The sequence below is a fragment of the Phacochoerus africanus genome, chromosome 7 (assembly GCF_016906955.1).
Source record: "Phacochoerus africanus isolate WHEZ1 chromosome 7, ROS_Pafr_v1, whole genome shotgun sequence".
Lineage (NCBI taxonomy): Eukaryota > Metazoa > Chordata > Mammalia > Artiodactyla > Suidae > Phacochoerus > Phacochoerus africanus.
In genome coordinates, this window is record NC_062550.1 from 9,338,611 (window position 1) to 9,366,269 (window position 27,659).

General features: G+C 45.8%; 1 protein-coding gene across 1 annotated transcript in view; it reads left to right on the forward strand.

Annotated features, from left to right (window-relative positions):
• Window positions 1-27,659, forward strand: part of FAM227A (family with sequence similarity 227 member A) — a 61,057-nt gene that overhangs the window by 15,474 nt on the left and 17,924 nt on the right. The window contains exons 9-16 of the mRNA XM_047788410.1: window positions 1,950-2,073; window positions 4,435-4,542; window positions 9,226-9,305; window positions 10,396-10,691; window positions 17,430-17,544; window positions 17,632-17,719; window positions 20,418-20,512; window positions 26,990-27,147. Coding sequence (XP_047644366.1) covers window positions 1,950-2,073; window positions 4,435-4,542; window positions 9,226-9,305; window positions 10,396-10,691; window positions 17,430-17,544; window positions 17,632-17,719; window positions 20,418-20,512; window positions 26,990-27,147 — 1,064 coding nt within the window. The remainder of the gene's footprint in view (window positions 1-1,949; window positions 2,074-4,434; window positions 4,543-9,225; window positions 9,306-10,395; window positions 10,692-17,429; window positions 17,545-17,631; window positions 17,720-20,417; window positions 20,513-26,989; window positions 27,148-27,659) is intronic.

Consider the following 27,659-nt stretch of genomic DNA (forward strand, 5'->3'; position numbering starts at 1 on the left):
GGGTTCGGTCCCTGCCCTTGCTCAGTGGGTTAATGATCCGGCGTTGCCGTGAGCTGTGGTGTAGGTTGCAGACGCGGCTCGGATCCCGCGTTGCTGTGGCTCTGGCGTAGGCCGGTGGCTACAGCTCCGATTCAACCCCTAGCCTGGGAACCTCCATATGCCGTGGGAGTGGCCCAAGAAATAGCAACAACAACAACAACAAAAAAAAAAGACAAAAAGAGAAAAAATAAATAAAAAAAATTAAATAAATAAATAAATAAATAAATAAATTATTTAAACTACTACAGTAAAAGTTAAAAGGCAAATAAGGAACTAGGCAAAAATACTTAGCATATATGCCACACAACATAAAGAAGTCTTAAAAATCAATAAGAAAAACAGGAGTTGCTGCGTGGTTCAGTAGGTTAAGGATCTGGCATTGTCACTGCTATGGCTCTGGTTACTGCTCTGGTATCAGTTCGACCCCTGGCCCAGGAAATTTCACATGTCACAGGAACGACCCCCCCCCCCCAAAAAAAAAATCAATGAGAAAAATGGACCAATGGACAAAGTACATAAACCAGAAACTCACCAGGGGAGAAATACAAATGGGAAAAAAGTTCACCTTTAATCAAAAATACAAATAAAAATAATACTCCTTTTTACCTGTAAGATCACATAGACTAAAAAGTCTAATTTCCGGCATTGTGAAGGTATCAGGAAATGGCTCTGTCTGAGTGGGAAGTGAATTGATACAAATATGCTAAAAGCCACTTATACTAGTTAAATGCCTGCTCGCCAAGTCACTTAGGCCTTCAGTGTCTCAGTTTCATCATCCATAAAATGGGGATAATAATGCCTTTCTTGTTGCGTTGTTCTAAGGATTAAATGAGGTGATATTTGGAGTTCCATGGTGGCTGAGCAGTTAAAGATCTGGTGTTGTCACTGCTGTGGCATGGGTTCAGTCCCTGGCCTGGGAACTTCCACATGCCGTGGGTGTGGCCAAAAAAAAGAGAGAGAGAGAGATAATGTTTGTACGGCATGTGACATGTCACCTAGCACATGATAAGTCCTTACTATATAATAGCTGCTATGATTACTATTAGCATATAATTTATAATGCAAAGTCTTAAAAAAATATCCAATGGGGAACGTTTAAGTAAATTTTGATATGACCACTCAGCACAATATTTTAAAGGTCAGTGCTGAGAAAAAAAAAATCCCAAGGAATTTATAATAACCTGGGGGGAAGTATTTAGGTTATAATGTTAAAGGAATAAAGCCATATAAAATGTATAATTTGAGTTTAACCATAGTTGAAAAGCAATAACAGGAGTTCCCATTGTGGCTCAGTGGGTTAAGAACCTGACATGTCTGTGAGGATGAGGGTTTGCTTCCTGGTTTTGCTCAGTGGGTTAAGGATCTGGCGTCTCCTCAAGGTACAGATACAGCTTGGATATGGTGTTGCTATGGCTGTGGCGTAGGCTGGCAGCTGAAGCTCCAATTAGATCCCTAGCCCAGGAACTTCCATATGCTGCAGGTGTAGCTGTAAAAAGAAAAAAAAAAAAAGCAATAACAGTACCACCTGTGCACAGGGGGAAAAAAAAGACAGTAAGTAGGACTTATTATTTCTGGGAGACAGCAAGAGGAGTATGTCAAATGTACCTGGTCATCTTCTGAGCTGCTCTTTGGCCAGGTTGTAGAAAGAGCTGAGCCACAGACCACATGCAGAGGAGCGAGGGGAGGGGAGATTGCTGGCCAACATAGTGAGATGTTTGAGGAGTGGTCCAGGTAGGGTAAGGAGTCTACCAAGACGTGGGGCAGCTGTAGGTGAGAACTGCTCCCCTCGTGAACAGGAAGGCAGCATGGTGTCAGGTAGAGAGTTTTATCGCAGATCCTCTGGGAAGTCAGGGGCTCTTTTCGGGGTGTGGAAGTATCCAGACATTGTCAGAACTCCACTTACTCCCCAGAGGTTGCCGTCAATTCTGAGTAAAGCCCTGTACACCAGCTTCTGCTGCTGCTTCCCTCAGTCCTGGTTCAACACGCATGAATTCAAGTCTGACATCTGTAACACGATGAGCTTGTGGATTTCAGGTGAGGGGTGACTGCCTTCTCCTGGGGACAGCAATTCTAGAAACATGTCTTCTAGCTGAACCCAGGTAGGTTCCCCATTTGCCATCACACCCCTTCACTGAGGCAGTTTCCTTTCCTCCCTTGACAATGAAGTGTGGTTAGAGCCCCAGGGGTACTACTCTCCCTGCTTCCTCAGGCAGTTCTGAGACGTTCCTTCCTAGTCCCCTTTGGTGGCCGCCTGCATCTGCAGGGTGCAGGTTTCGGCTCAGCCCCTTTAGTTAAAGACGTGCATTAGCTGATGGGCCCCAGACTCAGGAACCCAAAAGCAGTGTGCTGGCTGCATAATCCCTCCCTCCCACCCCAGCCTGACCTCAAGCGGCCCAACTGCCCTCCCCCTCTCCCTGCGACACACATAGGGTAAGTTTGATGTTCATTTTTCAACTGCTTTTCAGCCTCCTTCCTTCCCAGATATTTTCTCAGGTCATTAATATCTGCTACTTACTGAGAAGTTTCCTGTGCGGTTGGTGCTGTGTTAAGTGAAGCATGTTTTACGTTTCCTGCGGTGCTGATGGTCTCCAAGGTCCTTCCACATAGGAGATTTGGCAGAACTCATGGGCCTCAGCATGAATTTGTATTTCTGGCTAAGTTTTATTATTGCAACGTAGTAAAGATACACAACCAGACCAAAAGGGGGAAGACGGGCGGCGATGGGAGGAATTCACCTGCAGGCTTCCTTGGGCTCTCCCCTCCCGTGAGGAGTTATGCAGAGCGCCTCATCCCTCTGTGGTGTGATCACATGTGTGTGATGTTTCTGCCCAGAAGCCCACTAGGGAAACAAAGCCCAAGGCTTTTTATTGTGGGCTGCTCATGCGGGCACCTCTGTCCCTCATGTACCAAAATTCCAGGAAAGCGGGTGTTCAGCATCAGCTACATTGTTTTATAAACAATGTGGGTGATATAATTGGCATATGAGGAGTTCCCATCGTGGCTTAGCACGTTAAGAACCTGACTAGTATCCATGAGAATGCTGTTCCAATCCTTTGCTCAGTAGGTTAAGGATCCAGCATTGCCACACAGCATAGGTCGCAGACACAGCTCAAATCTGGCATTGCTGTGGCGTAGGATGGCAGCTGCACCTCTGATTTGACCTCTAGCCTGAGAATTTACATATGCCGCTCATGCAGCCCTAAAAAAAAGAGAGAGGAGTTCCCATCATGGCGCAGCGGACGAATCCGACTAGGAACATGAGGTTGTGGGTTCGATCCCTGGCCTCGCTCAGTGGGTTAAGGATCCTGAATGCTGTGAGCTGTGGCATAGGTCGCAAACACGGCTCGGATCTGGCGTTGCTATGGCTCTGGCGTGGGCTGGCAGCTATAGCTCTGATTCGACCCCTAGCCTGGGAACCTCCATATACTGCAGGTGTGGCCCTAAAAAGACAAAAAAAAAGAGAGAAAAATAAAAACTAAAAAAATGGATATATGACACTGTGGAAGTTTGAGGTGTACAGTGTGATGATTTGATACACTTACATAATGTGAAAACTTTTTACCACAAGCAGGTTGGTTAATGCATCCTTCACCTTCACCATTATGCCGTCCTGCCTCCCATTCTCTGACTCTTGCCTTTCTGTTCCTCCCTCCTCTTCCCCTCTCTGTCCAGGGCTGTGCCTCCTACTCCTAATCCATCCCCAGTAATAAATATCCTGTCCACTGACTTTGCCCAATGGAGACTGAAGCTTTGTACAAGGGCTCAGATTTTTAAAGTAATTCTTGGTCTTTTTCTTCCTATATCAAAGAACTGAGAGAACTCGTAGAGTTTTCCTAATATCTGAGGGTTTGGGCTCCAAAAAATCAAGACTCTAAAACACAGGGTTTCCTGAAAAGAAAAGCATTAGGCCCATCAAGTATTTAGGGCAAGCCCATTTCTAATACTTAGCAAAGCGTGATAGTATGTGGAACAAACATTTATTAAGTGCCTATTTATTGTGTGTCAGGTCCAATACTAAGCCCTGGAGGTGCAAAGATGAATCAAATCCAGCCCCTGCCTTAAAGGAGCCCCTAGTCCAGTGAGAGCAGAGAAGAGAGACAGGAAAACAAATAATTGCAATGCCTTCATATTTCTATGGCACATTGCAGCTTCACAGTCTGCGGGGTGATCTGATCCTCACACGCACACTGTCCGGAGGGCGGGGTGGACATCACATCTCCACTTTCCAGGTGGACAAACCAAAGTCTCCCAGAGAGGAAGTGACTCAGCCAAGACTACAAGCCCAGTGTGGGGTGGGGGCTGGTGCTGGAACCAGCAGGGGGCGCCTATCTTCCATCAGCTGCCTGCCTTTCTCTTTTGCAGAAGTGTTCATTATCACTCTTGACTCTCTCGTAGGTACATATCCTTGCCCACAGAGCTACAGCAACTGGGACTACTCGAAACTGGATCCAGAGAGGTTCCGGAGAGAAGAATTAATTTTGCAGAGAAAAAGACAGCTGAAGGGTAAGCCACCAGCTGGGGACTTCCACCCCCTTTGCCCCCTACACACCTGGCCACCATCTAGTTGCAGGGAAGGGCCTCAGTACTGAAATCCTCCTCAGGCCTGGTTCTCTCTCATGTATCCCCAAACTAGCCTCCAAAATGACTGAAATGTTAATGCTTGGGACCTGCAGAGTCAGCGCGCCAGAGTGTTGGGATGTGGGGGTGGGATTTTATACTACAAGAGTAGATGCCAGTGTTAGGGGTCTTCTATGTGCCAGGAACCAGGTGCCAGGTATCCTTTTTATTTAATCTTCTCAGCAATCAGCTGAAGTACATGCGAATACCCCTTAACAGGTGAGGAAACTAGAGTTCAGAAAAGCAACTTGCCCAAGGCCAACTTTCTTTTTGCACTCAGCAGACACGAAGAGAGCACCGTGTGCCAGGTGTTATGCTAAATAAACACTGGGAACAAGCCAGGAGGCAAGCCCAGCCCCTGCTGTGCAGTCTAGTGGGAAATTAAGGTCCTGCAATCATGGATTGAGCTCTGTGACAGAGTATACACTGTGCTTAGGCAGCAGGGGAGGGGTACCCAGTCCAGCCCTGAGGGGATGGCATTTAAGCTGAGATTTGAAGGATGTGTGTTTTAGTTTAGGCAGGTGAAGGGGAGGACTGCTATTCCAGGCAGAGGGAACAGCATATGAAAAGACCCAGAGGCATTGAGGGGAACAGAGAAGCATTCCTCATGGCAGCAGTGAGAGGATTGTGATGGGTAACCAGCCCATGGGTGGCTAAACCAGGATTTGAACTCAGAACTGTGAAGCCAGAGAGATACCTCCTTGGGTCAGGATAAATCTACATCCCCCAGCTGGAGGCTGTCTGCCCCTTCTTATGAGGCACCCCAGGACAGCAAAGCCTTGTCTTTAATGGTTAGTAGGGCCCGGGGGCAGACAATATCTGGCTAATCAAATTTTAGAAACATCTACGACCCTTTGGATGTGGGGGATAGGAATGAGAAATTTTTTTTTTTCTTAAACATGGTGAAAATAATTCATACTGTCAAAGAATATGAATCTTAGCACATAGTAGTAATCTGATTAACAATAAAAATAATGCTAACAAAACAGAAACAGACTCACTGACTTCTAAAACAAACCTATGGTTACCGAAGGGGAAAGGTGGCAGGAGGGATGGACTAGGCGTTAGGGATTGGCATATGCACACCACTGGGTGTGGAATGAATGGTCAGTGGGGACCTGCTGAATAGCACAGGGAATGCTACTCAGTGTTCTGTGATAACTTATATAGGGTGAAAGACTGAAAAAGAATGAATATGTGTATATGTATAACAGAATCACTTTGTTGTACAGCAGAAATTATCGCAACATTGTAAATCAACTACAGCTCAATAAAACTTTTTAAAAAATAATGTTAATGCCCACTTGATTCTCTGCACCAGCCACTGTATGACTTAATGCTATTTTGTTTCATTCCCACCCCAACCTCATCTTACAGCAAGAACTGAGGTACAGAGAGGTTCATGTGCTGCAAGGTTTTCCAGCACATTTGGGGAGCCAGACTTTTGACAGGCAGGCTAATCCGTCTCCTGCTTATCTTGGTCTGGCCCCTCTGGCCAGTTAAACCATTTCTCTCCCTCAGTTCTTCAGGGACAGCAAGGGCCTCAGAAGGAAGGAGAAACCTAAGAGGCAGCGCTGTCTAGCTAAGGTGAGCTTCCTGTCCCTGGAGGGCCCTGGCAGCGCTGCCAACTTGCTGCTTGAAAGGTTCCATGCTGGATGGGAAAGTGGGGGAAGTGTCCCCTCTAGACCCTCTCTCTGAGGCTGGGAAGCTGCAGTTAGGGTGAGGGACTCGCATGAACTAGGGTGGGGCACTGTCCCCAAGACCAGGCGTGGGTTAGGTAATTCCCTAGGAGCATGCACAGGACTCAGTGTGTGGTCGCACTCATGACTGTCATCTATTGCAGCAAAAGGACACAAAGCACAATCTGCAAAGGGGAAAGATACGTGGGCAAAGTCCAGGAAAACCAGGACTCCCTAGAGTCCTCTCCCACGGAGTCACACAGGGGCCGCTAAATTCCTCCAGCAAGCTGTGACAACACCTGTAAAACATTGCCTGTCAGAGAAGCTCGTTAGAGACCCAATGCCCAGGGTTTTTACTGAGGGCTGATCACATGGCCCCTCCCCGAAGTGGTCACATACTCAAATTCCAAACTTCCAGAGGGAAAGTGGGTGTTCAGCATAAACCACATTGTTTGCACAAACGGTTTAGGCAGAGTGAGCCACTCTATTCAGTGGTGAGAACCCTCCCCAAATCTACAGTCAAGGCCAACCTTGCAATCCACAATTTTCTAGGATGGCAGTCAGGACTGCTATGTTAACACTTTTCTGCACAGTTGTGAAGACGGACAGGAAGCCATGAGGAAGGTGGAATCTCATGGAAATCCACAAGCCTTCAAACGCAGTAGGACAGGCCAGGAGGAGGCTGGAGCTGGGGTGGGTTCCAGACTCTAAGCAGCTTCTAAGCATCTAGCAGCCAGTGTATACAGCTGTTCCATTTAGAAGCAAGAAACCAATAGGAGGGTCAGGTCTGTAGAGAAAGGCTTTATGTTCACAAATTTAGACGTGATGAACTTGAGGGGATGATGGAACATCCAGGTGGAGATGTCTAAGACGGTTTTGGCTGTAGCTAGGGAAGAGACAGGGCTGGGACTCCCAACTGAGGATTTATTTAAATAGACGTGCTTGTTGAAATTATCTCTAAATGGGAATATCAAAGAAAGGAGAAGACAGGAGGCTGAGATCAGAGACTTGGGGACCTACAGGAGGCAGCAGAAAGAAGATTCAGAGGCAGGATGGAGCCCAGAAAGAACAGAGCTATGACAACCAAGGGCTATACTTAGCAATGGTCAGTGATACCAACTACTACAGAGTGGACCACAGAACAAGGCCTAGGAAGAAGCCATGGAATCATACAATTAGGTTGTTGGTGATCTTTTGTTTGTTGGTTAGTTTTTTTCGCTTTTTAGGGCTGCACCTGTGGTATATGGACGTTCCCAGGCTAGGGGTGGAATTGGAGCTGCAGGTGCCAGCCTACCCCACAGCCACAGCCACAGCAAATCAGGATCCAAGCTGCATCTTTGACCTACAGCACAGCTCACAGCAATGCCGGATCCCCAACCCACTGAGCGAGGCCAGGGATTGAACCCTCATCCTCATGGATACTAGTCAGCTTCATTTCTGCTGTGCCACAACAGGAACTCCCAATTGTTGGTGAATTTTTTATTTTTATTTTTTGCTTTTTAGGGCCACACCCGTGGCATATGGAGGTTCCCAGGCTACGGGTCTAATCGGAGATACAGCTGTGACCTACACCACAGCCATAGCAAAGGAGGATCTGAGCTGCATCTGCGACCTACACCACAGCTCATGGCGACACCGGATCCTTAACCCACTGAGCAAGGCCAGGGATCGAACCCAAAACCTCATGGTTCCTAGTTTCCTCATGAACCATGGTTCATGGTTCCTCATTTCTGCTGCCCCACAATGGGAACTCCAAGTTGGTGATCTTTATATATTAGTTTTATTGAAACATAATTCACATAACATAAAATTTACCCTTTTAAGATATATGTCATTGACTTTTAGTATATTCACAAAATTGTGCAGCATCACCACTATCTAATTCCAGAACATTCTTATCACCCCCCCCAAAAAAAAACCCTGTTAGTGAATTTTGAGAGAGCTATTTCCATCAGGTGACAAAAGGCAGGGCCCAGATTTCAGGAAAAGTGATACAGAAGTGAAAACAGAATAGAGAAAGGTGTGCTGGAGGAGTTAGCAGGGTTGGGGGTAGGACAGCCACACTTGTTTAAATAAACACCATCCCTCTTAGCTGTCAGCAGAAAAGACAGAAAGAGAATGAGGAGGAGAGGGGGGCAGATGGTTCAGCATCCTCCTGTGGTGTGGCAAAGACTTGCTCCTCTAAGTGTGGTCCACGGACCAGAAGCATCAGAATCTCTCTAGATCGACTAAAGCAGATCCTGCAGATTACCAGGATCTCCCAGCGATCTGTAAGCACATTCCAGTTTGAGAACCCCTAAAGAAGAGAAGATAATACCTGGCAGTCCTTAGGGAAGAGAACAGCTGCAGTTATTGGCTGGAAATTACAATAGCCACCGCTTACTTTTCTAAGCATTTGCAGTTACGGACCCACTTAAAAGGTTTGTTATCTCAGCAGTCATCATGGACAAAGGATTTCAAAGTTAAAAAAAAAAAAAACTAAAAAACAAAACAAAAAAACCAAAAACAAGGGAGTTCCCATTGTGGCTCAGCAGGTTAAGAACCCAAATGTCGTATTAATTTCTGCTATACAGCAAAGTGATTCATATATATATATATATATATATATATATATATATATATATACATTCTTTTTCATATTCTTTTCCATTATGGTTTACTACAGGATATTGAATATAGTTCCCTATGCTAGACAGCAGGTCCTTGTTGTTCATCCATTCTATGTACAATTGTTTGCATCTGCAAATCCCAAACTCCCAGTCCATCCTTCCCCACCACCCCCTCTTGCTGTTACTAGTACCTGCAGGGAGGGGGCTGTCTCAAAGCTCCTGCTCTGAAAGTCACCCTCAGGACAACAAGGAACTGAAGAACTGCTTTTTCTCTTCCCTAGGAAGAGCGTTCTTTTCTCTCGCTTCTAGGAGCTATTCCAGTGGGAAGTCCATCCAGAGCAGGAAAATCTGCTGCCCTCAGGTGAGTGCCCCCCTACCCCCATCATCATTCAGTATCTCTTCCCATCAGTAGCTCAAATCAGCCAGGGCTACCAATCAAGGCTAAATGTCCAGACAAACTAAGAGTGAGGGCTTTCCCTGCCTGTTTTTGTAAACGAAGCCTTACAGGTACACAGCCACAGCCACTGGTTGACTATTGTTTTTGTCTTTGCACTGCAGGGCAAAGTTGAGCAGTTGCTATAGAGACAAGGGCTTGCAAAGTCCTTGTCTTTCACTCTCTGACTCTTTGCAAAAGAAGACCCCCTGGCTTAGGAGACACACTTATCCTTCCATCTCAGTTGAGGGCCTTGTCCTCAGGGTCAGCTAACGTGACCCTCGTCTGGATTTGCCTCCTTGTCATCCTCGCTCACAACGCTCTCCTCCAGAGGACTTGCGCAGTTATTTGGTCATTACTCTGAACACGGCGCTCTCCCCCACTACTCTTTGAGCTCTAGACCAACATTTCTAATCCCATTCTTAACAGTCTTAACAAGTAGCATGTGAGGCTTGATCCATTGTTAGGACAGCCTTCCCCCTTTGTTTGGTGCAGAGTTGCGGGTGCTTCCACCCTGGAACCTTCACCAAAGGGATGCTTGGGATGGATGAAGGTGTGCCTTTCTTTTGTAAAGCGGGATAAATGCTGCCAACACCTGCACGTTCTCAGGACGATCACTCTTAGAAAAGAATAACTAAGGAGCATACATCTCCAAATGTATGTTCTTAGAACTGGCAGTCCTGTTATTCCTTGGAAAGTCTTCATGTCCCCGTAGGAGTTAGTGATCTGGCTAGGAGCCGGGTCTCACGGGTTCAGATTCTAGCTGTGCAGACTTAGACAAATTACTTCAGTTTCCTAAGACTTGGTTTCTGCTGGTGTGAAATGAACACAGTAGCAATGGTGCCTTTGTCCTGGCATCATGAAGACTGCATGAAGACTGTGCGGCTGGGCTGCCTGTAAATCTACCGCCACACGTCTCAGCGGGCACTCAGTGCTGCCTGCCTGCGCTCCCACTCTTCCCCAGTATGTCCAGGCTCTGACTCCTCAAAATTCTTATTTCACTCTCTTCCCTTTACAGAATTCTTCCACTGCAGGCAGGCTTTTCCACTCTCTCTCCACCCAGCATCTCCCGTGGAATGTCTTCATCGAGAAATTAGAAGCAGTCAAGAGGAAGGCCCTCGCCTTCCTACCAGAACACAGCCTGTCCCCATCTGCCATCCCCGGTGCCTGTGGAGGAAGGGCCCTGCCCCCCCACTTGTGCTCTGAACCTCGGCCGCTCGGCTTCCACTCCAGCACTTGGCACCCTCTTTCTTGCACCGTTGTTTTCTTTTCTTACGTCATCGTTTTCTCCCACTCAGCTGGATCCCTCTCATTGTTGACAGTCCTCCTCTAGCATCTCTTGCCTTTACAAGGAAAACCCCCTTTGTCTCTGCACCCCCATTTCTTGCTGCCTTTCTCACAAAGACTCATCTGCACTCACATCCTTGCTGGAGGCAGAAGTTTCCAAGCCAGGGATCAAACCTGCACCACAGCAGTGACCCAAGCTGTTGCAGTGAGTGACAAGGCTAGATTCTTAACCCACTGTGCCACAAGAGAACTCCCACTCCAATCTTCTTCCTCTGTGTTTTGTTTTGTTTTGTTTTACTTTTTTAGGGCTGCATCTGTTGCATATGAAAGTTCCCAGGCTAGGAGTCAATTCAGAGCTGCAGCTGCTGGCCTACATCACAGCCACCACAACGCCAAGTTTTTAACCCACTGAGCGACGCCAGGGATTGAACCCACATCCTCATGGATACTAGTCCTGAGGATACTAGTCTGGTTTGTTACCACTGAGCCACAACAGGAACCCCTCTCCCATCTTCTTGAAACAGGTTTTTCTCTTGGCTACTATGTTGCCAGGCTCTTTTGAGGGTCTTCCTTCCCTGTTGTCTGTCCCTCCTCCATCTTCCTTGCTGGCCCCCTGTCCTGCCAGCTCTGTCCTGGCCCCCTCCCCCTCCGTCTATGTATTCTCCCCAGATGGTCTTGTCTGGTCTAGTGGCTTTAAATGCCACCCATAAGCCAGTAACACCCAAATCTCCCTCCATACTCTGGCCTCACTCCGAACTCAGACTGGTCTCTACAAGTGCCCTGGTGGCCTCCCCTGAGCATCTCAGCTTAGCAGGGTGTGGGGAGAGCGCTGATTTCCAGCCCTGGTGTCACTCCTTTCCTGGTCTGTGGCAGTAGCCTCTTCCTAGGCTCCTTTCCTTTATTTTCACCCCCAGCCTGGTCTCCATACAGCAACCAGAGTGACCCTTTGCAGACATACACCACATGAACTTGTTCCTTGCTTAAGCCTCAATAGCTTCTCGAGTGCCCTTCAAATGCAATCCAGCCCCCTGAGCCTGAACTGAGTTGCCCTGCAGAATCCAGCCTCCACCTCTCTCTCTCTAGCCTCCTCACTCCCAGGCCCTCCCTGCACTTACTTCTGCCTCTGGGACACTCCAGGCCTGGGTCTAGTTGGGCCTTTGCACCAGTTGTCACCTTTGCCTGGAACATGCTTTCCTCAGGATTCCTGAGGGAAGAGCTGGCTCCTTCCTCCTTTGGATTCCAATTTCCTGTCATTGCCTTAGTGGTATCCCTGGCTCCCCAGGCACCCTCTGTCATCACATTGCCTAGTACGATTCCTTGTACAGTGCTTATCACAGTCTGCTAGTCTTCCTGCAGGATTTATACGTCGTTTTGTGTCTGTCTCCCCCTATTTAGTGTCATGTAAATTCCATGAGAGCAGGACTTTTTTCCCTTTATTCTTGTTCTATCTCCAGATCCTAGAATAGATGGAGCACAAAGATACTCAACAGACTATCTCTTGACTTCATGAAGGAGGTCATCTATGTAAATTCTTGGCCCTGTGCTTTTGTATACGAGGACACTCTATAAATGTCAGCCCGTTAAAGTAGAGACAAAAGGGGCGCTGTGGAGGGAGAGCTGTCACTCCCGGCCCGAGATCAAAATATTATCCAGTGTTTTTGCACTGCCTGTCACAACCATGTAAAACAAATATATTTTCTTTGTACTGAAATACGTACAATCTTCTGACAGTTATTTCAGAAACCCAGCTGAGAGATTCCGTTTTCTGTCCCAGAAATAGATATAAGCAAAAGCTTTCCAACCTTAGAAGCAGCTGAAGTTTTACTGGGCAAACCAGGATGGAGGGAGCTGAATTCCATGGTGGGGACAGAGCCTCTCTCTGGTCTTGAGCAGAAACACTTTCCCATCTGCTCAAGTAAATAGTTGGCTGTGTTCAAAATGTGCTTTTCAATGGCAGCCATCTGTCTGGGAGTCCACAGTTTGGGGAGATGAGTTGCAGTCACTTTAAGTCTCAGACCTATGGTCTGTGGTTCTCCCAAATCCTCTTGGGGATTTGCACAGTGGAATGAAAAAGCATCTCACTGTATATCTGGCTTCTGCCATGAGGTTCAGCTATAAATAAGGGCTCTTACCTCTTAAAGACTGGTTTATTGCTTCATTGAATAAATATGAGAGGATAGTGAAACACAACTTTTGTAAGGAGGATTCATCATCAGAGTTCTTCTTCTTTTTTTTTTTTTTTTTGGTCTTTTTAGGGCCATACCCTCATCATATGGAGATTCCCAGGCTAGGGGCTGAATCAGAGTTGTAGCTGCTGGCCTGTGCCACAGCCACAGCAATGCCAGATCTGAGACACATCTGCAACCTACACCACAGCTCACGGCAATGCCAGATTCTTAACCCACTGAGCAAGGCCAGGCATTGAACCTGCATCCTTGTGGATGCTAGCCAGAATTGTTTCTGCCGAGCCACAACGGGAACTCCATCATCAGGATTCTTGTTTGCCACCACCATTGCAAATCTACTTCAGCTACTTTAAACAGGAAGAAATGTGTCACTAATATCTCACAGCTCCCCAAGATGGGCCAGTGCATTCATTTCAGAGGCCATGCCACCGAGAATGGTGCCCAAACCTTATACCCCTGCAGAGATACTTGGCCGTGCACTGACAAGTGTTACCGGAGAGTGATGCTCAAACTCCATTCTGCTTCCTTGAAAAGGCAGTTGCTCCTGTCAACAGTCTCTCCAAAAGCTGGGGTCTGCTAGGTTGCCCATTTCCTCACATTGCTCACTTCCATCTTGAAGTCTCAGGCAGGTGCGTTGCCTCTGAGAGGTAGAGCCTACCTGAAATGTCTGCACTCCCGCCACAAAAGAAGCTGGGAGGGCAGCTTAAGTCTTTCACCTTGGGCCCTGGGTCTCATATATGTGGAGAACATGTGACAGCACCCCCAGAAAGTGCCATTTGAACTGAAAACCAAAGGATGAGAAGGAGTCAGAAGAGTGAATGAATGAACCTCCCAGGAAAAAGGGAACAGCGTGTGCAAAGGTCCTGAGGCTATAACATAAAAAGGGTTTGAGATATTCAGGGGACAGAGAGAAGGCCAGTGATACTCTAGCCCAGTGTGTGGCAGGGGAATAGGGGCAAGAGAAGTAGCAGGGGCTGGATCCCGCAGAGTTGAGTGAGTCATAGTAAGAAGTAAGGATATACTTTCAGTGCTATGGGAATCATTAAAATGGGGGTGTGTGTGACATGATCTGATTTATATTTTTTCAAAAGATTACAGTCTCTTCTGAATATGGAGAATATGACGAAAACCAGTTGGGAGGCTTTTGTAGTTGTCTAAGGAAGAGGCAGTGACAGCAGCAGGCAAGAAGCAGAGAGACCTGGAATGTGTTTTGGAGATTGGTCTTTCAATACTTGCCAACAGGTTGGCTTTGGGAATGGAGACAAACAGAAAGAAAAAGATGTGGCCAGCATGTGCTTTATGCAGCTGAACGGTGTGTGAGATTTGTAGATGGAAAGTGTAGGGTTTGGGGTAGGAGAAGCTATCAAGAGTTCAGTTTTGAACTTATTAACTTTAGGATGCCTGACCCTAACCCTAAGTGCAAATGGGGATATCACATAGGAAGTTAATCATACAAGGCTATAGACTTCAGCCGAGGAGTCAGTGTTAGAGAAAAAAATTCTATCCAAGTTTCATATATTTGTGACAAAATACAGGCACCGTGAGTGAATGACCATGATGGAGCCATAGAAAAAGGCAGAAAAACACACTAGCTTGGTTCCAGAAGCTGTAAATGTGAACTGGAGATGGCCGCTTGCCATCTGCCTCTACACGGATTGAATCATGAGCCACTTTAGCTGCTGACCCTTAACACTCTCTGAGAAGAGCTCAGGGTGGAGATGAGGAGTGAGGCCCTCTGTGCTCTGGGAAAACTGGCAGAACAGGTCTTCAGATAGATATTTCCAGGCGAATACTTTATGAGCCCAATTCTTGCATCTCCTTATATCTAAAACCCTTCATGGTAATGTCTGCTCCTCATGACTAGTAGTAACCTTCACAAGACCAGCAGCAACCTTTGGTAAGATGTGTGCTTGGTTGTGTGTACCTCCCCCTTCACCAAAATCGCATATATCCTGATATTTCCCACTGCCTCTTTGGAGGGGTATTTCAGAGCTATCTGAAATGCTACCTCCCAGGCTATAGTCCTCATTTTGCCCCCAAATAAAACTTAACTCTCAACTTTTAAGTTGTACATATTTTTTTAAGTTGACAGAAATTTTCATCTTGATGAAAGGCCACCTATCAGTTAAATAGCTTTGAGCAAATCTGAGCCTCAGTGTTCTTATCTGCAAAATGGGCATCATGATTGGTACTAATTCTTACAGATTCATCTAGAGATAGGAGATGTTCCATAAATTGTTGTCCAGCCATGTCCTGTCAGAATGTTACTCATTTCAACCAGAATGTTCCCAAGTTCCAAAGCACTGGGTATGTAAGGGTCAGTAACAATAATGACCCTAGGAATTCCCTTCGTGGCTCAGCGATAACAAAACTGACTCGTATCCATGAGGATGTGAGTTCGATCCCTGGCCCTGCTCAGTGGATTAAGGATACAGCATTGCCATGAGCTGTGGTGTAGGGCAGCTACAACTCTGATTTGATCCTCTAGCCTGAAAACTTCCACATGTCATGAGTGTGGCCCTAAAAAGACAAAAAAAAAAAAAAGCAATGACCCCTTTTCCTGCAGCTCATTCCCCTACCTGCTAATACCAGGTCTGCAAAGCCCACTGCCCTCGCAGACATTCTGGGTATCCCCAGATTGAATCCCATGTGAGCTCTCATGCAGGCTCCCCCACTGCTCTGTCCTGTCACTGCTAAGCTATCAGCATGCCCAACCTGAGCAGGAGGGGGACCACGTGGGTTGAAAAGATTCCATCTCCTCTGTGCCATGGAGGGGAGGGGGTCCCAGAGCAGTCTTAGTTTATCCCCCGTCCCAACAATAATCACTTTGCCTCACACTAGAGGTGGTTGCTGGTCACAACATGAGAGGGTGGGTGGGAAAGCACTTTGGAGAGTCCACATGCAGATTTTCTTTGCATATTCCTCCCTCGTCCTTATAACGTCCCTACATGGTAGGTAATTGTTACCTTTATTTGACTCACACTGGTGAATAGCTTGCCACATGACTGACTTCAGCTGACACACGCTGTCATTCTGAGCTCTTCCTGCATCATCATGCTCCCTCTCTAGCAAATATGAGGGTCTGAGAACTTCAACCAAGCCCTTCTCCCTGTGTCTGTACTCTGCTCCACAGCAGATCTCTCCGAGGCTTCTTAAGAATGAGTTCCCATTGTGGGTCAGCAGGTTGAGAACCCAGTTAGTATCCATGAGGATGTGGGTTCAATTCCTGGCCTTGCTTAGTGATTTAAGGATCCAGCATTGCCACAAGCTGTAGCTTAGGTTGCAAATGCGGCTTGGGTCTGGCATTGCTGTGGCTGGGGTGTGGGCCAGCAGCTGTGGGTCCAATTCGCCCCCAGCGTGGGAGCTTCCATGTGCCGCAGTGCAGCCCTAAAAAGAAAAAAAAAAAAAAAGGAATGAGTGTGATGCTTCATTGAGCCCCAGAATGTCTTTTCTGTAACAAATCCAAGTAACCACTTCAACACTCTAAAAATCAGTAGCTGTTGGACAGCCAGCTGCAGAGTGGATGGGAAGTCCTTTCAGCTTTCTTCTTCCCATTCAAATATCATATTTATATAAAAGCAAAGTGGTGATTGTTGAGGCTGGTGGACTGCTTGTCTGCCACTTGGTGGGCCATCTGTTTAACATTGCCAGACTCCTACTCATGCTTAAAGACAGAACAAAAGTGTCTTCTCTCCTTGGAAGCCCTCCAGCTCTCCCCCAGACAGAATCAAGCAGTCCCCACTCCGGCTTCCTAGAATACTCTGCTGGTACTGCTTGTGGCAGACTATTAGCTGTTCCCCAATATTTGTTGTTGCCTTCCTCTATAAAAAAAAAAAGAGAGAGAGAGAGAGAGAACCTATAAAATAAAGAGTACATTCCTCCCCCTGCTTACATCCACATATAGCCATGTGACTAATGCTCAGTTAATGAGAATAAGTGGTGTGCCATGTGGCAGTTTCCAGGAGCCCGCCTTAAAAAAACAACTGATATGACTCCTTCATCTCTTTGTCCTTTTCTCCATTCTGCTGCCTGGAATGTGAATGTGATGACTGGAGCTCTAGTTGCCATTTTGGGCCCTAAGAACAAGGGTCCTATCTTAGGAAATGTGGAACTGAGCTGGAAAAAAGTTGGAGTCCTTAAGGACTTATCACAGCAGAAATAACCTATAAACCCTGGATTGCCTACCTTCAGACTATTACATGGGAGAGTTACTTCCACCTAGTTTGAACCACTATTAATTTTGAGTCTATGTCACTCATATACAAACCTAATCCTAAATTACTTTACCTTTCTAATAAATATGTGGTACTTTCCCCATCTGTGCATAATTGTCTATCTCTCCTGCTAGTCTGGGAGCTCCTCTACTCAGGGACTAGGTTTCAGGTTCTGCCCAGTGCCAGACACATTAGTAGTTACTCAAAGAAATGTTTTCTGAAGAAGGCATGGTGCTTGCATAAACAACCGTGCCATGTCCATGGAGCACTCACCATGAGCATCAAATCATGTGCTTTGTATATATTCGCTGACTCAGTCCCCAGAAGAACCCCATAAAGAAACCCCAGCCTGCTTCTGTCCCCAGCTCCTGTGTTTTCCACATCATCCACTGCTCTCCACTGAGCTCAGAGGATGGAGGGCTGAGTCATCGAAATAGGTACCGGAAAGGTCTCCCTCCACATGTTCCTTTGCTGAGAACGGTGAGAAACGCCTAGGAAATTTTTGTATTCTTCTCACTACCAACTTTACTAAATTTGTTCTTCTATATTTTTTTTTCTCTCCTGGAGTCTTTGGATGTAAATTCAACCAAGAAGAGAAACTTTATTGCCAATAAGAATTCAGCGGATGGCTCACGAACACAGAATGCCTCAAAAGGTACATTAACCACCTACAGGGGAAATGCAGACTTTGGGTGTAGTTACCATCTCCAAAACTCTAGTTTCTTGGTTTTTTTTTAACCCAATCCGCCACCTTCATTTATACCTGTAGTTCTAGCTTTGGGCCTTTGGCATCAGGTGATAGCTTTTTTTTTTTTTTTGTCTTTTTGCCTTTTCTAGGGCCGCTCCCACGGAATATGGAGGTTCCCAGGCTGGGGGTCTAATCGGAGCTGTAGCCACCAGCCTACACCAGAGCCACAGCAACACGGGATCCGAGCCGCATCTGCGACCTACACCACAGCTCACGGCAACGCCGGATCCTTAACCCACTAATCGAGGCCAGGGATCAAACCCTCAACCTCATGGTTCCTAGTCGGATTCATTAACCACTGAGCCACGATGGGAACTCCAGGTGATATCTTATAAGAAGACATAATTGTCTTTTCAGTTCAGTAAGCGCTGATGAAGTTTAACTTTTGTGATAATGAGTTCAGCACGGTGCTAACATCTATGGAGAAGAGAGGTTGTAGGCATGGAAGAAAATAAATCTAAGCTATGCTTACTGCTCCTCTCCCCCATCAGAAACTAGCATTTATTGACTTGGAAACTATGTGTGCCTGGGTGTTAATTTACAAAGGTGACTGCCTGACTACACAGGTCAATACCATTGAAAGAAAAGTTTGTTTCTCCCAGTTCTAGAAATGGGAGGCACAGCTCACCATTCAGGGCCTCGGAAGGAAGCACCAGTGTTGGTCAGGAGGTAGAAAGAAGCAAGGGGAAGGCACAGGCCACAGCCTTACTGGGATTTCCTTGGGAAAGACAAGACGTGACAGGGTAAATAACTTAGGATGGGCTCTATAGAATGATTCTGATGCGCTTTGGGGTATAGGTTGTCTGGCACTTGGCCCTAGGTTGATTTAAGTCAGGGAAAGTATGGGCTTGGTGCGTGAGAGTTAGATAAAGGAGGTGGTTCAGCATATGGGCTCTAGATTGTGGAGGAGATGTAAAAACTTTGGCTCTTAGTTTGGCCCTGTAATTAATCAATGCTAAATAGACAGATACAGAATATAAGAAAAGAGAGTTAGAACGTAAACTCTTTTTTTTTTTTTTTTTTGCTTTTTAGGGCTGTGCCTGTAGCGTATGGAAGTTCCCAGGCTAGGGGTCCAATCGGAGCTATAGCTGTTGGCCTACACCACAGCCACAGCAATGCCAGATCCAAGCCACATCTGTGACCTACACCACAGCTCACAGCAATGCTGGATCCTTACTTAACCCACGGAGTGAGGCCAGGGATCAAACCCATATCCGTATGGATACCAATCGGGTTTGTTACAGCTGAGCCACAACAGGACCTCCCAAGAACACAAACTCTTAAGTATCATTCTAGGCAATTTCACACATCACCATTATTTGAAAAAAGTTAAGCAAAAAAAATTTTGTTTTCATTTTGGCCGCCCCAAAACATATTGAGTTCCCTGGTCAGCGATCAGATCTGAGCCACAGTTGCGACCTGAGCCTAAGCTGTGGAAATGCTGGATCCCTAACCCACTGTGCTAGGCCGGATCTTCAACCAGTCACATTTTCAACCTACATTGAAGCTTGCAGCAATGCCAGATCCTTAACCTAGTGAGCGAGGCCAGGGATTGAACCTGCATCCCCATGGATATTAGTCGGGTTCTTAATCTGCTGAGCCACAATGGGAACAATGGGAACTCCCCATCTTTGTTCTTAAAGTATAATTTTGCTGGGTATACAGGGTTACCTCAGTGATTTGGTGATTTCATTCCACTGTCATCTTCTAGCTTCCATTGTTACTGTTGAGAACTTTGAAGTCATTCTAATCATTATCCATTTATGGACAATCTGTTCTCTCTGCCTGTCTTTAAAATATTCTCTATTAACTTTTACAGAAAAACCATAACTTTGTGCAAGAGTTGGGTATCTTTTTCTCTTTTGATCACAACACCCAGAGTTCCCGTTGTGGCACAGCAGAAACCAATCTGACCAGGAACCATGAGGTTGCAGGTTTGATCCCTGGTCTGGTGTTGCCTTGAGCTGTGGTGTAGGTCGCAGACACAGCTCTGATCTGGGGTTGCTGTGGCTGTGGTATAGACCGGTGGCTGCAGCTCTGATTAGACCCCTAGCCTGGGAACCTCCATGTGCCACTGGCTGCAGCCCTAAAAAGAGAAAAAAAAAAAAAAAAAAAAAAAAAGAAATCACGACACCTTTCCTGAGTCTACTTAGCGTTTTTAAAGACTTTGGGCTCCTTCTTCCTTATTCTGGGAGCATAGCATATCCTGCAGAAAAATCTATTACGGCACTAGAGTTAGTATCACACTTATTATTTACATGTCTTTGTTTCTTACTAAGCTGTGAGTTCCCTGAAGAGAGTCTACTTCCAGCACCTGGCATGGGCCTAGCACATAGTAGAGGCTCAGTGAATGTTGGATGGATGGATAGAAGGATGGGGAGGTAGATAAATAAATAGCCAAATATATGGCCACAAGTGTATGTCTGGCTGAAATGCCAGTGAAATTCTATGAATTTACCTAAGCTACTTCCTCTAGCATCTTCCAATGATCTGACTATACCCAGGCATTTTTCATGGTAACAGGAAGCTGAGATCTACCATATGCTCTTTCTCATCACAGCTGACAAGCTTTACTGATCATTTTTTGTGAATGTTGCATTGGCAGAGCGTAATTGTCAGACTCTGGTCTTGAGGAAAGCAACGCAAAGAGTCAAGCAGATATCAGCAGCGAGAGAGCATGAGAATATGCTTCCTAAGCAGGTGAGCACATGATTGCAGACTTAATAGTAGAGATGATTTAAAGGGGGCTAGAAGATCTGGCTAGAAAAGCTAGCTCTGTGAAGATGGCAGGTAAGAACTGGGGTATTTCTGATTATAGACTCAGGTGATACAGTAAGGAAATCTAAGGGTAATTATTGACTGAGGCACCAGCTGAGTGAGCATTTTGCCTGGATTTCTCCAAAATTTCAATTACTTGCTGAGGGAGTTTCTGCCATGGTGCATTGGGTGAAGAATCCACCTGCAGTGGCTTGGGTCATTGTGGAGATGGGGGTTCAATCCCTGCCCCAGCACAGTGGGTTAAAGGATCTGGCATAGATTGCAATTGTGGCTCAGATTCAGTCCCTGGACGTATGCTGTGGGTGGGGCCGTGAAATATAAACAAACAAACAAACAAAAATAAATCACTTGCTTGAAACTCAAGAGCTTGGATGTAATGGAAAGAGAGCACTAAGTCTTAGTTTCCTACTCTATAAAATGGGGACCAGGAGTTCTTGCTGTGGCACAATGGGATTGGCAGCGTCTTGGGAGTGCTAGGATAGGTTTGATCCTCGGCCCAGCACGGTGGGTTAGGGATCTGGCATTGCTGCCCCTGTGGCTTAGATCTCAATCAGCTCAGATCTGATCCCTGGCCCCAGGGGTTCCATAAGCCGCAGGGCGGCCAAAAAGAAAAAAAAAAAAATGGGGACGATAATTTATAGGTCCTGGTATTCTTATGAGGTTTACCTGAGGTAGTGACACTTAACATGTAATGAATATTTACTACATGTCAAGAACTGTACTAAAGCTAAGCATGCAGTATATTTTATTTTACTGTCACAGTCTTTTGAGATAATTACTCCTGCTATTCTTCAGTTTATTAGTAAGGAAAGTGATGCTCAGAGCACGTAACTAATTTGTCCAAGTTCACAAAGCAAATAAGTGATAAACCTAAACTTGCATGCAAATCTGAGCCTGAGTCCTTGACCTTGGAACTTTGCCAACAGCACAGTTCCCCGAACCTGAGAGGCACAGAACTAATGCGTATTCTCTCTTCTTCTCCTCCCCTCCCCGAAATGGTATATCCTTAACCTGCTGAGCCACCAGGGAACTGGAGAAGTCAATTTTTTTACATCCCTCTACACTAGGAAGAGAAGGAGACTTCAGTAATAAAAGTGATAAAGACAACAGCATCAAGGAGGAGTTCCCGTCATGGCTCAGCGGTTAACGAACCTGACCAGTATCCATGAATATGAGGGTTCCATCCCTGACCTTTCTCAGTGGGTTAAGGATCTGGCGTTGCCATGAGCTGTGGTGTAGGTCACAGACTCAGCTTGGATATGGCGTTGCTACAGTTGTGGTGTAGGCTGGTGGCTGCAGCTCTGATTTGACCCCTAGCCTGGGACCTTCCATGTGCCATAGGTGTGGCCATAAAGTAAAAAAAATTTTTAAAAAGGATTTTTAGAATATTTACCTAACATTTTTTAGATGTTTTGTCACGAGTTTAGGGTGTTCTAGTAAAGTTTTAATGGCATACACCAAAAACCTGGCAGTTTCACTTCTAATAATCTATCTTGCAGAAATGTTCATGTAAGGCCATCCTTTACATTAATTTGTGCCAGCAAAAACTGAAGAAAATTAAAATTTCAGTAGATAAATAGGCAAACTCTGACATGTTCCTAATATGGATACTCTGTTGCTGTTAAGAAAAAAAGACAGATTTAGGAGTTCCCTGGTGGCCTAGGGGTTAAGAAGTTGTCGTTGTCACTGCTGTGGCACAGGTTTCATCCCTGGCCCAGGAACTTCTGCCTACCACAGTCTCAGCCAAAAAAAAAGAGACAGATTTATACCTTCTGATATGAAAGGATGTCTGTCAACAATGTCTAAAGTTAATAAATCGAGTAAACATTACAGGCAATGTAGTTAGATACTGATAAGTGAAAATTAAAGAAATAAAACATTATGTAGGGAGTTCCCTTCATGGCTCAGTGGTTAATGAACCCGACTAAGGATCCATGAAGATGCGGGTTCAATTCCTGGCCTTGCTCAGTGGGTTAAGTATCCAGCGTTGCTGTGGGCTATGCTATAGGTTGCAGACTCGGCTCAGATCCTGCGATGCTGTGGCTGTGCGTCGGCCAGCAGCTGTAGCTCTGACCCCTAGTCTGGGAACGTGGGTGCAGCCCTAAAAAGCAAAACAAACAAACAAACATTATGTATAGTATGATTCTGTTTTTACTTTTGAAATACGTTTTTGGTATAAAGTTGCTATGTGTGTATAAAAAGTCTTTAAAGGATACACAGAGAAACATCCACAGTATTTATTTCTGGGAAATGCAAGTAAGGATGGAGACTTTTATCCTTTACTTTCTGCATTTTATGAATTTTTCACAATGAACATAAATTTATTTTGTAAAAAAACCCAAGTTTTTACCTTCAGAACTAGCAGGAAATGATATCTAAATATCAAAATAAAGAACTTAAAAAGAAAAGCAGTTGACCCACAACAAGAACGATCGTTCCAGTTCAGGGAGAGGGACCAGGCTGGGAGGAGAAGGATCAGGAGGTACCGAAGGCACTAGAGATGTTTAGGTTGGAGAAGCAAGACTTAGAGAAGATATGAGGGCTCTCCTCAAACATTTTAGGACTGTTATGTAACACATGGTCCTGGAGGGAGATGGGTTGGAATTACAGAGTCAGATTTTTATCTGGGGTAAGAAAGAACTTCACGGGAGTCTAAGTTGTCATTTTAAACCAGCTCTACCCTCTGGCTCTGCTGCAGACTGTCTGCTGGTTTTTGTTCCATCTCTGGCTCTCAAACCATGCCACTCCTCTTACCAGCTCTCTGATGCCAACCCTTCACTCTAGCTCCTACTTTGCTTTCTGCCTGCCCCTTGGAGCTGAGGTTCCAGCATATCTCTGTTCTTGCCCACTGGCCTGTCTTTGCCCAGTGCTGTGGCTCTGAGCCAGCCCTTCCACTACCACACCCAGTCCCTGCACCCAGAGCCCCTCCCTTACCTCCTGCTTGGGAGGAGAAACCAGATCCCTACTGACAATGGGACTGGATATTCCAAAGGCAGTTTGTTCTTTGCTTCCAGAGTTAAGGAAGCAAAAATGACTAAGTACCTACTGAGAATATTACTGAAATGATGGGTATCAGTTGGGATTCTTTGCTTACAAGTAACAAAATCTGCCAACCTGAGCAAAAGCTGCAAGAACGGGAGTTCCCATGGAAGCTCAGCGGTAATGAACCTGACTAGTATCCATAAGGACTCGGGTTCAATCCCTGGCCTCGCTCAGCGGGTTAAAGGATCTGGCTGTGGTGCAGTGGGTAAGGGTGGAGAAGAGTTGTGGGTGCTGTGAGCTGTGGTGTAGGTTGCAGACGAGGTTCGGATTTGGCATTGCTGTGGCTGTGGCATAGACCAGCAGCTACAGCTCCGATTACACCCCTAGCCTGGGAACTTCCTTATGCTGCAGGTGTGGCCCTAAAAAGACAAAAATAAATAAATAAATAAATAAATAAATAAATAAATAAAACCCTGCAAGAACAGTGAGTAGCTGGGCAGTGTGAAAATCGGTCCAAGGACCAGAAGAACGGAGGCAGCTGCAATCCTTGAACCAGCTCTTCAAGTTGACAGCCCTGGAATGGGTGATGCCCCCTGCATGTGTTTTCAGTCTATATTTTGCCTCACTCAAAAATCCAAGAAGTGGGAGTTCCCGTCGTGGCGCAGTGGTTAACGAATCCGACTAGGAACCATGAGGTTGCGGGTTCGGTCCCTGCCCTTGCTCAGTGGGTTAAGGATCCGGCGTTGCCGTGAGCTGTGGTGTAGGTTGCAGTCGCGGCTCGGATCCCGCGTTGCTGTGGCTCTGGCGTAGGCTGGTGGCTACAGCTCCGATTGGACCCCTAGCCTGGGAACCTCCATATGCCGTGGGAGCGGCCCAAGAAATAGCAACAACAACAACAACAACAATAACAACAACAAAAGACAAAAAAAAAAAAAAAAATCCAAGAAGTGGGAGTTCTGATTGACTAAGCTTGTTCCATGTGCTCTGGTTCTAACTGGGTGGGTGAGAGGAAGGCTCTGGCTGGCAGAGCCTATGAAGGCCTCTGAGGACCCCACCTGTAGCCTTCATGGGGGAGCAAGACATTTGATTTAAAGTCGCTCAAGGAGTTCCTGTCATGGTGCAGCAGAAACGAATATGACTAGGAACTATGAGGTTGCGGGTTTGATCCCTGGCTTCAGTCAGTGGGTTAAGGATCCAGTGTTGCCGTGAGCTGTGGTGTAGGTTGCAGACCTACAAGAACTGGGGGTTGTTAGGAAAAAGAGAATGGATACTGGGCAATTGAAAGAACAACACCTGGATAAATGTGGAACTAGATTTGTGAACCCTAGATCCACTTTGGACTTTTCTAGACATTGAAAAACTTTTTTTTCCCCACTAAATAAGTTCATGAAAACAAAACTGCTATTTGGTATCACCATCATTTCATAAAACAAAGGTCATTAATGTAAAAAAGTAGAAAGACAATCTTGGAATAAAAGAGAGTGCTTATCCTCTCCGTGCTTCCCACCTGAGCAACTGGTATCTAACCCGTTAGGTTATCCTCGATTCCTCTCTCTCACGTCCACGTCAACTCCCTTAGCAAATCCTGCCAATTCTGCTTTCTTAGTATGCTGCAATTTCCACTACTTCTCACCCCTCTTCCAGCTCCCCCTTCCCAGCTCCAACACCGCAGGAACCACTGCAGAGGCCTCCTAACTCCTCTTCTCCACCCTTACCCACTGCAGGCATTTCTCACACATCAGTTGAAGGGAACTTTGGAAAAATTAACTAGATTGCGTTGTACCCCAGCTCAAAATCTTCCAGTGGCTTCCATCCCACCTAGGAAATCCTAACTCCTTCCTGTGGTCCAGAAAACACAAACCCTTCAGCCTCATTTTGTTCTCCTTTGATCCAGGCAGGCCTGGTTTCTGTCCCTCAGCCACACCAAGCTCCTGTCTGCTTTAGGGTCTCTTGCATTGCTGTCCCCTTTGCCTGGAAAATCACACAGATCTTCCTCCTATCATTCGTGATCTTCCAGGATTGTTCTTCCTTGGGGCAGCCCTCCCTGATCACCCCATGGAAAAAATTCCTCTCCTCCTCTGTCTCCCACCCCACCACCTGCATTCCTTGCACTGCTTGATTCTGAGCTGAAGCACTTATTATTCCATAATATCATGTTATTCTTTTATTTATTGAATTGTTTATTGTTTTCCTCTCAATTATACATGCTCCACGAGGGCTGGAATTTGTCTTATTCTTGGCTGAAACTCCAATGTCTAGAACAGTGTGTGTACATAGTAGTCACCCAGTAAATATTTGTTAACTATGCTTCTAGTCTCTCATCTCATTTTTGATTGATTTTATATATTTATTTCATATAAAATACATAATACTGTCTACCTAATTTTGTATCTCGATTTTTAAAATATACTATTATATCTGAAACAATATTTTAGTACCAACTCTTCATAAACATTTTAATAGTGGCATATTATTCCTTTGGGTAGAAATATCAACATTTTCTCCTTGAATGTTTAGGTTATTCTAATCTTTTGCTATAGTAATTATCACTGCAATAAATATCTTAGTGCCTAAATATTTTTGGTTTTCTTGTAGGGAATTTCCTTAGGATAGCATCCTGAAACTGGATAAAGGATATGAGTATTTTTACATTTCTTCTTTTTTATTTTTTGGCTTTTTAGGGCCACATTTGCGGCACATGGAGGTTCCCAAGCTATAGATTGAATTGGAGCTGTAGCCACTGAATGAGGCCAAGGGCAGAACCTGCATCCTCACGGATACTGGTCAGATTCGTTTCCACTGATCCACAATGGGAACTCCCTACATTTCTTAATACATACTGTAAAAATAACAATGTCCTGGGAGTTCCTGCAGTGGCGCAGTGGTTAACGAATCCGACGAGGAACCATGAGGTTTTGGGTTCGATCCCTGGCCTTGCTCAGTGGGTTAAGGATCCGGTGTTGCTCTGAGCTGTGGTGTAGGTTGCAGATGCGGCTCAGATCCCATGTTGCTGTGGCTCTGGCGTAGACTGGCAGCTACAGCTCTGTTTAGACCCCTAGCCTGGGCACCTTCCATATGCTGAGCCTAGAAAAGGCAAAAAGACAAAAAAACAAAACAATGTCCTGGAGTTCCTGTTGTGGCTCAGTGGGTTAAGAACCTGACTAGGAGGATGTAAGTTCGATCCCTGGCCTCACTCAGTGGGTTAAGAATCCGGCACTGCCACAAGCTGCATCATAGGTCGCAGATGTGGCTCGGATCTGGCATTGCTGTGGCTTTGGCTGTGGCTGGCAGCTCCAGCTCCAGCTCTGATTTGACCCCTAGCCCGGGAACTTCCATATGCCACAAGTGCGGCCCTAAAAAGAAAAAAAAAAAAAATGACAATGTTCTTTATTTTTTTCCTCTCTCTTTCCTATTCAGTCTTACCCTGCCTGCAAAAGCCCTGAAATGACCTCAAACCTCTTCAACATTTATGGGAAGAGCCCGCTGATTGTGTACTTCCTCCTGAACTACGCCACTCTGCGGCAGCACGGCAAAGACGTGTTGATGGTCAGGAGGGAAAAAAGCAAGACCATCCCATATCCTTTCCACCACGGGCTGGGCATGTATTACTCCAGGCCTCTGCTTCCTCTTCCCAGGGAGAAGGGCGGGGTGTGGAGAGAGGCATCCAGCTCTTAGCACAGTGCCTGGCACATAGAAGGGATGTGTTAAGGTGACCATTGATATGAACCTATGGGTTAGAATCTTGCTCATTTTAATTCCATATCCACCTCATGCACTGGCTGTGTGGGACCCTGGACAAGTTGAATTTCCCTGAATGCAAAATCTCTCCCTATCTACCAGAAAGAAGGGCTCCTTAGGGACTCTAACATATTTTGCAACTCAGTAATATTTCCCAGATGCTCATTGACCCCCGAGCGTATATTGATCAGGAATTTTGGTTTCTAGTGTGTGTTTCTTCTAACACTCTCCTTACACACACCCCTTCCCAAGACCCATCAGCAAATTCCTGGCCCTGTTGACATTTATCCTACAGAGATGATAAAAAGCTCAGATCTTAATATATGTTTTGGTGTACTGAGTCTCAGCA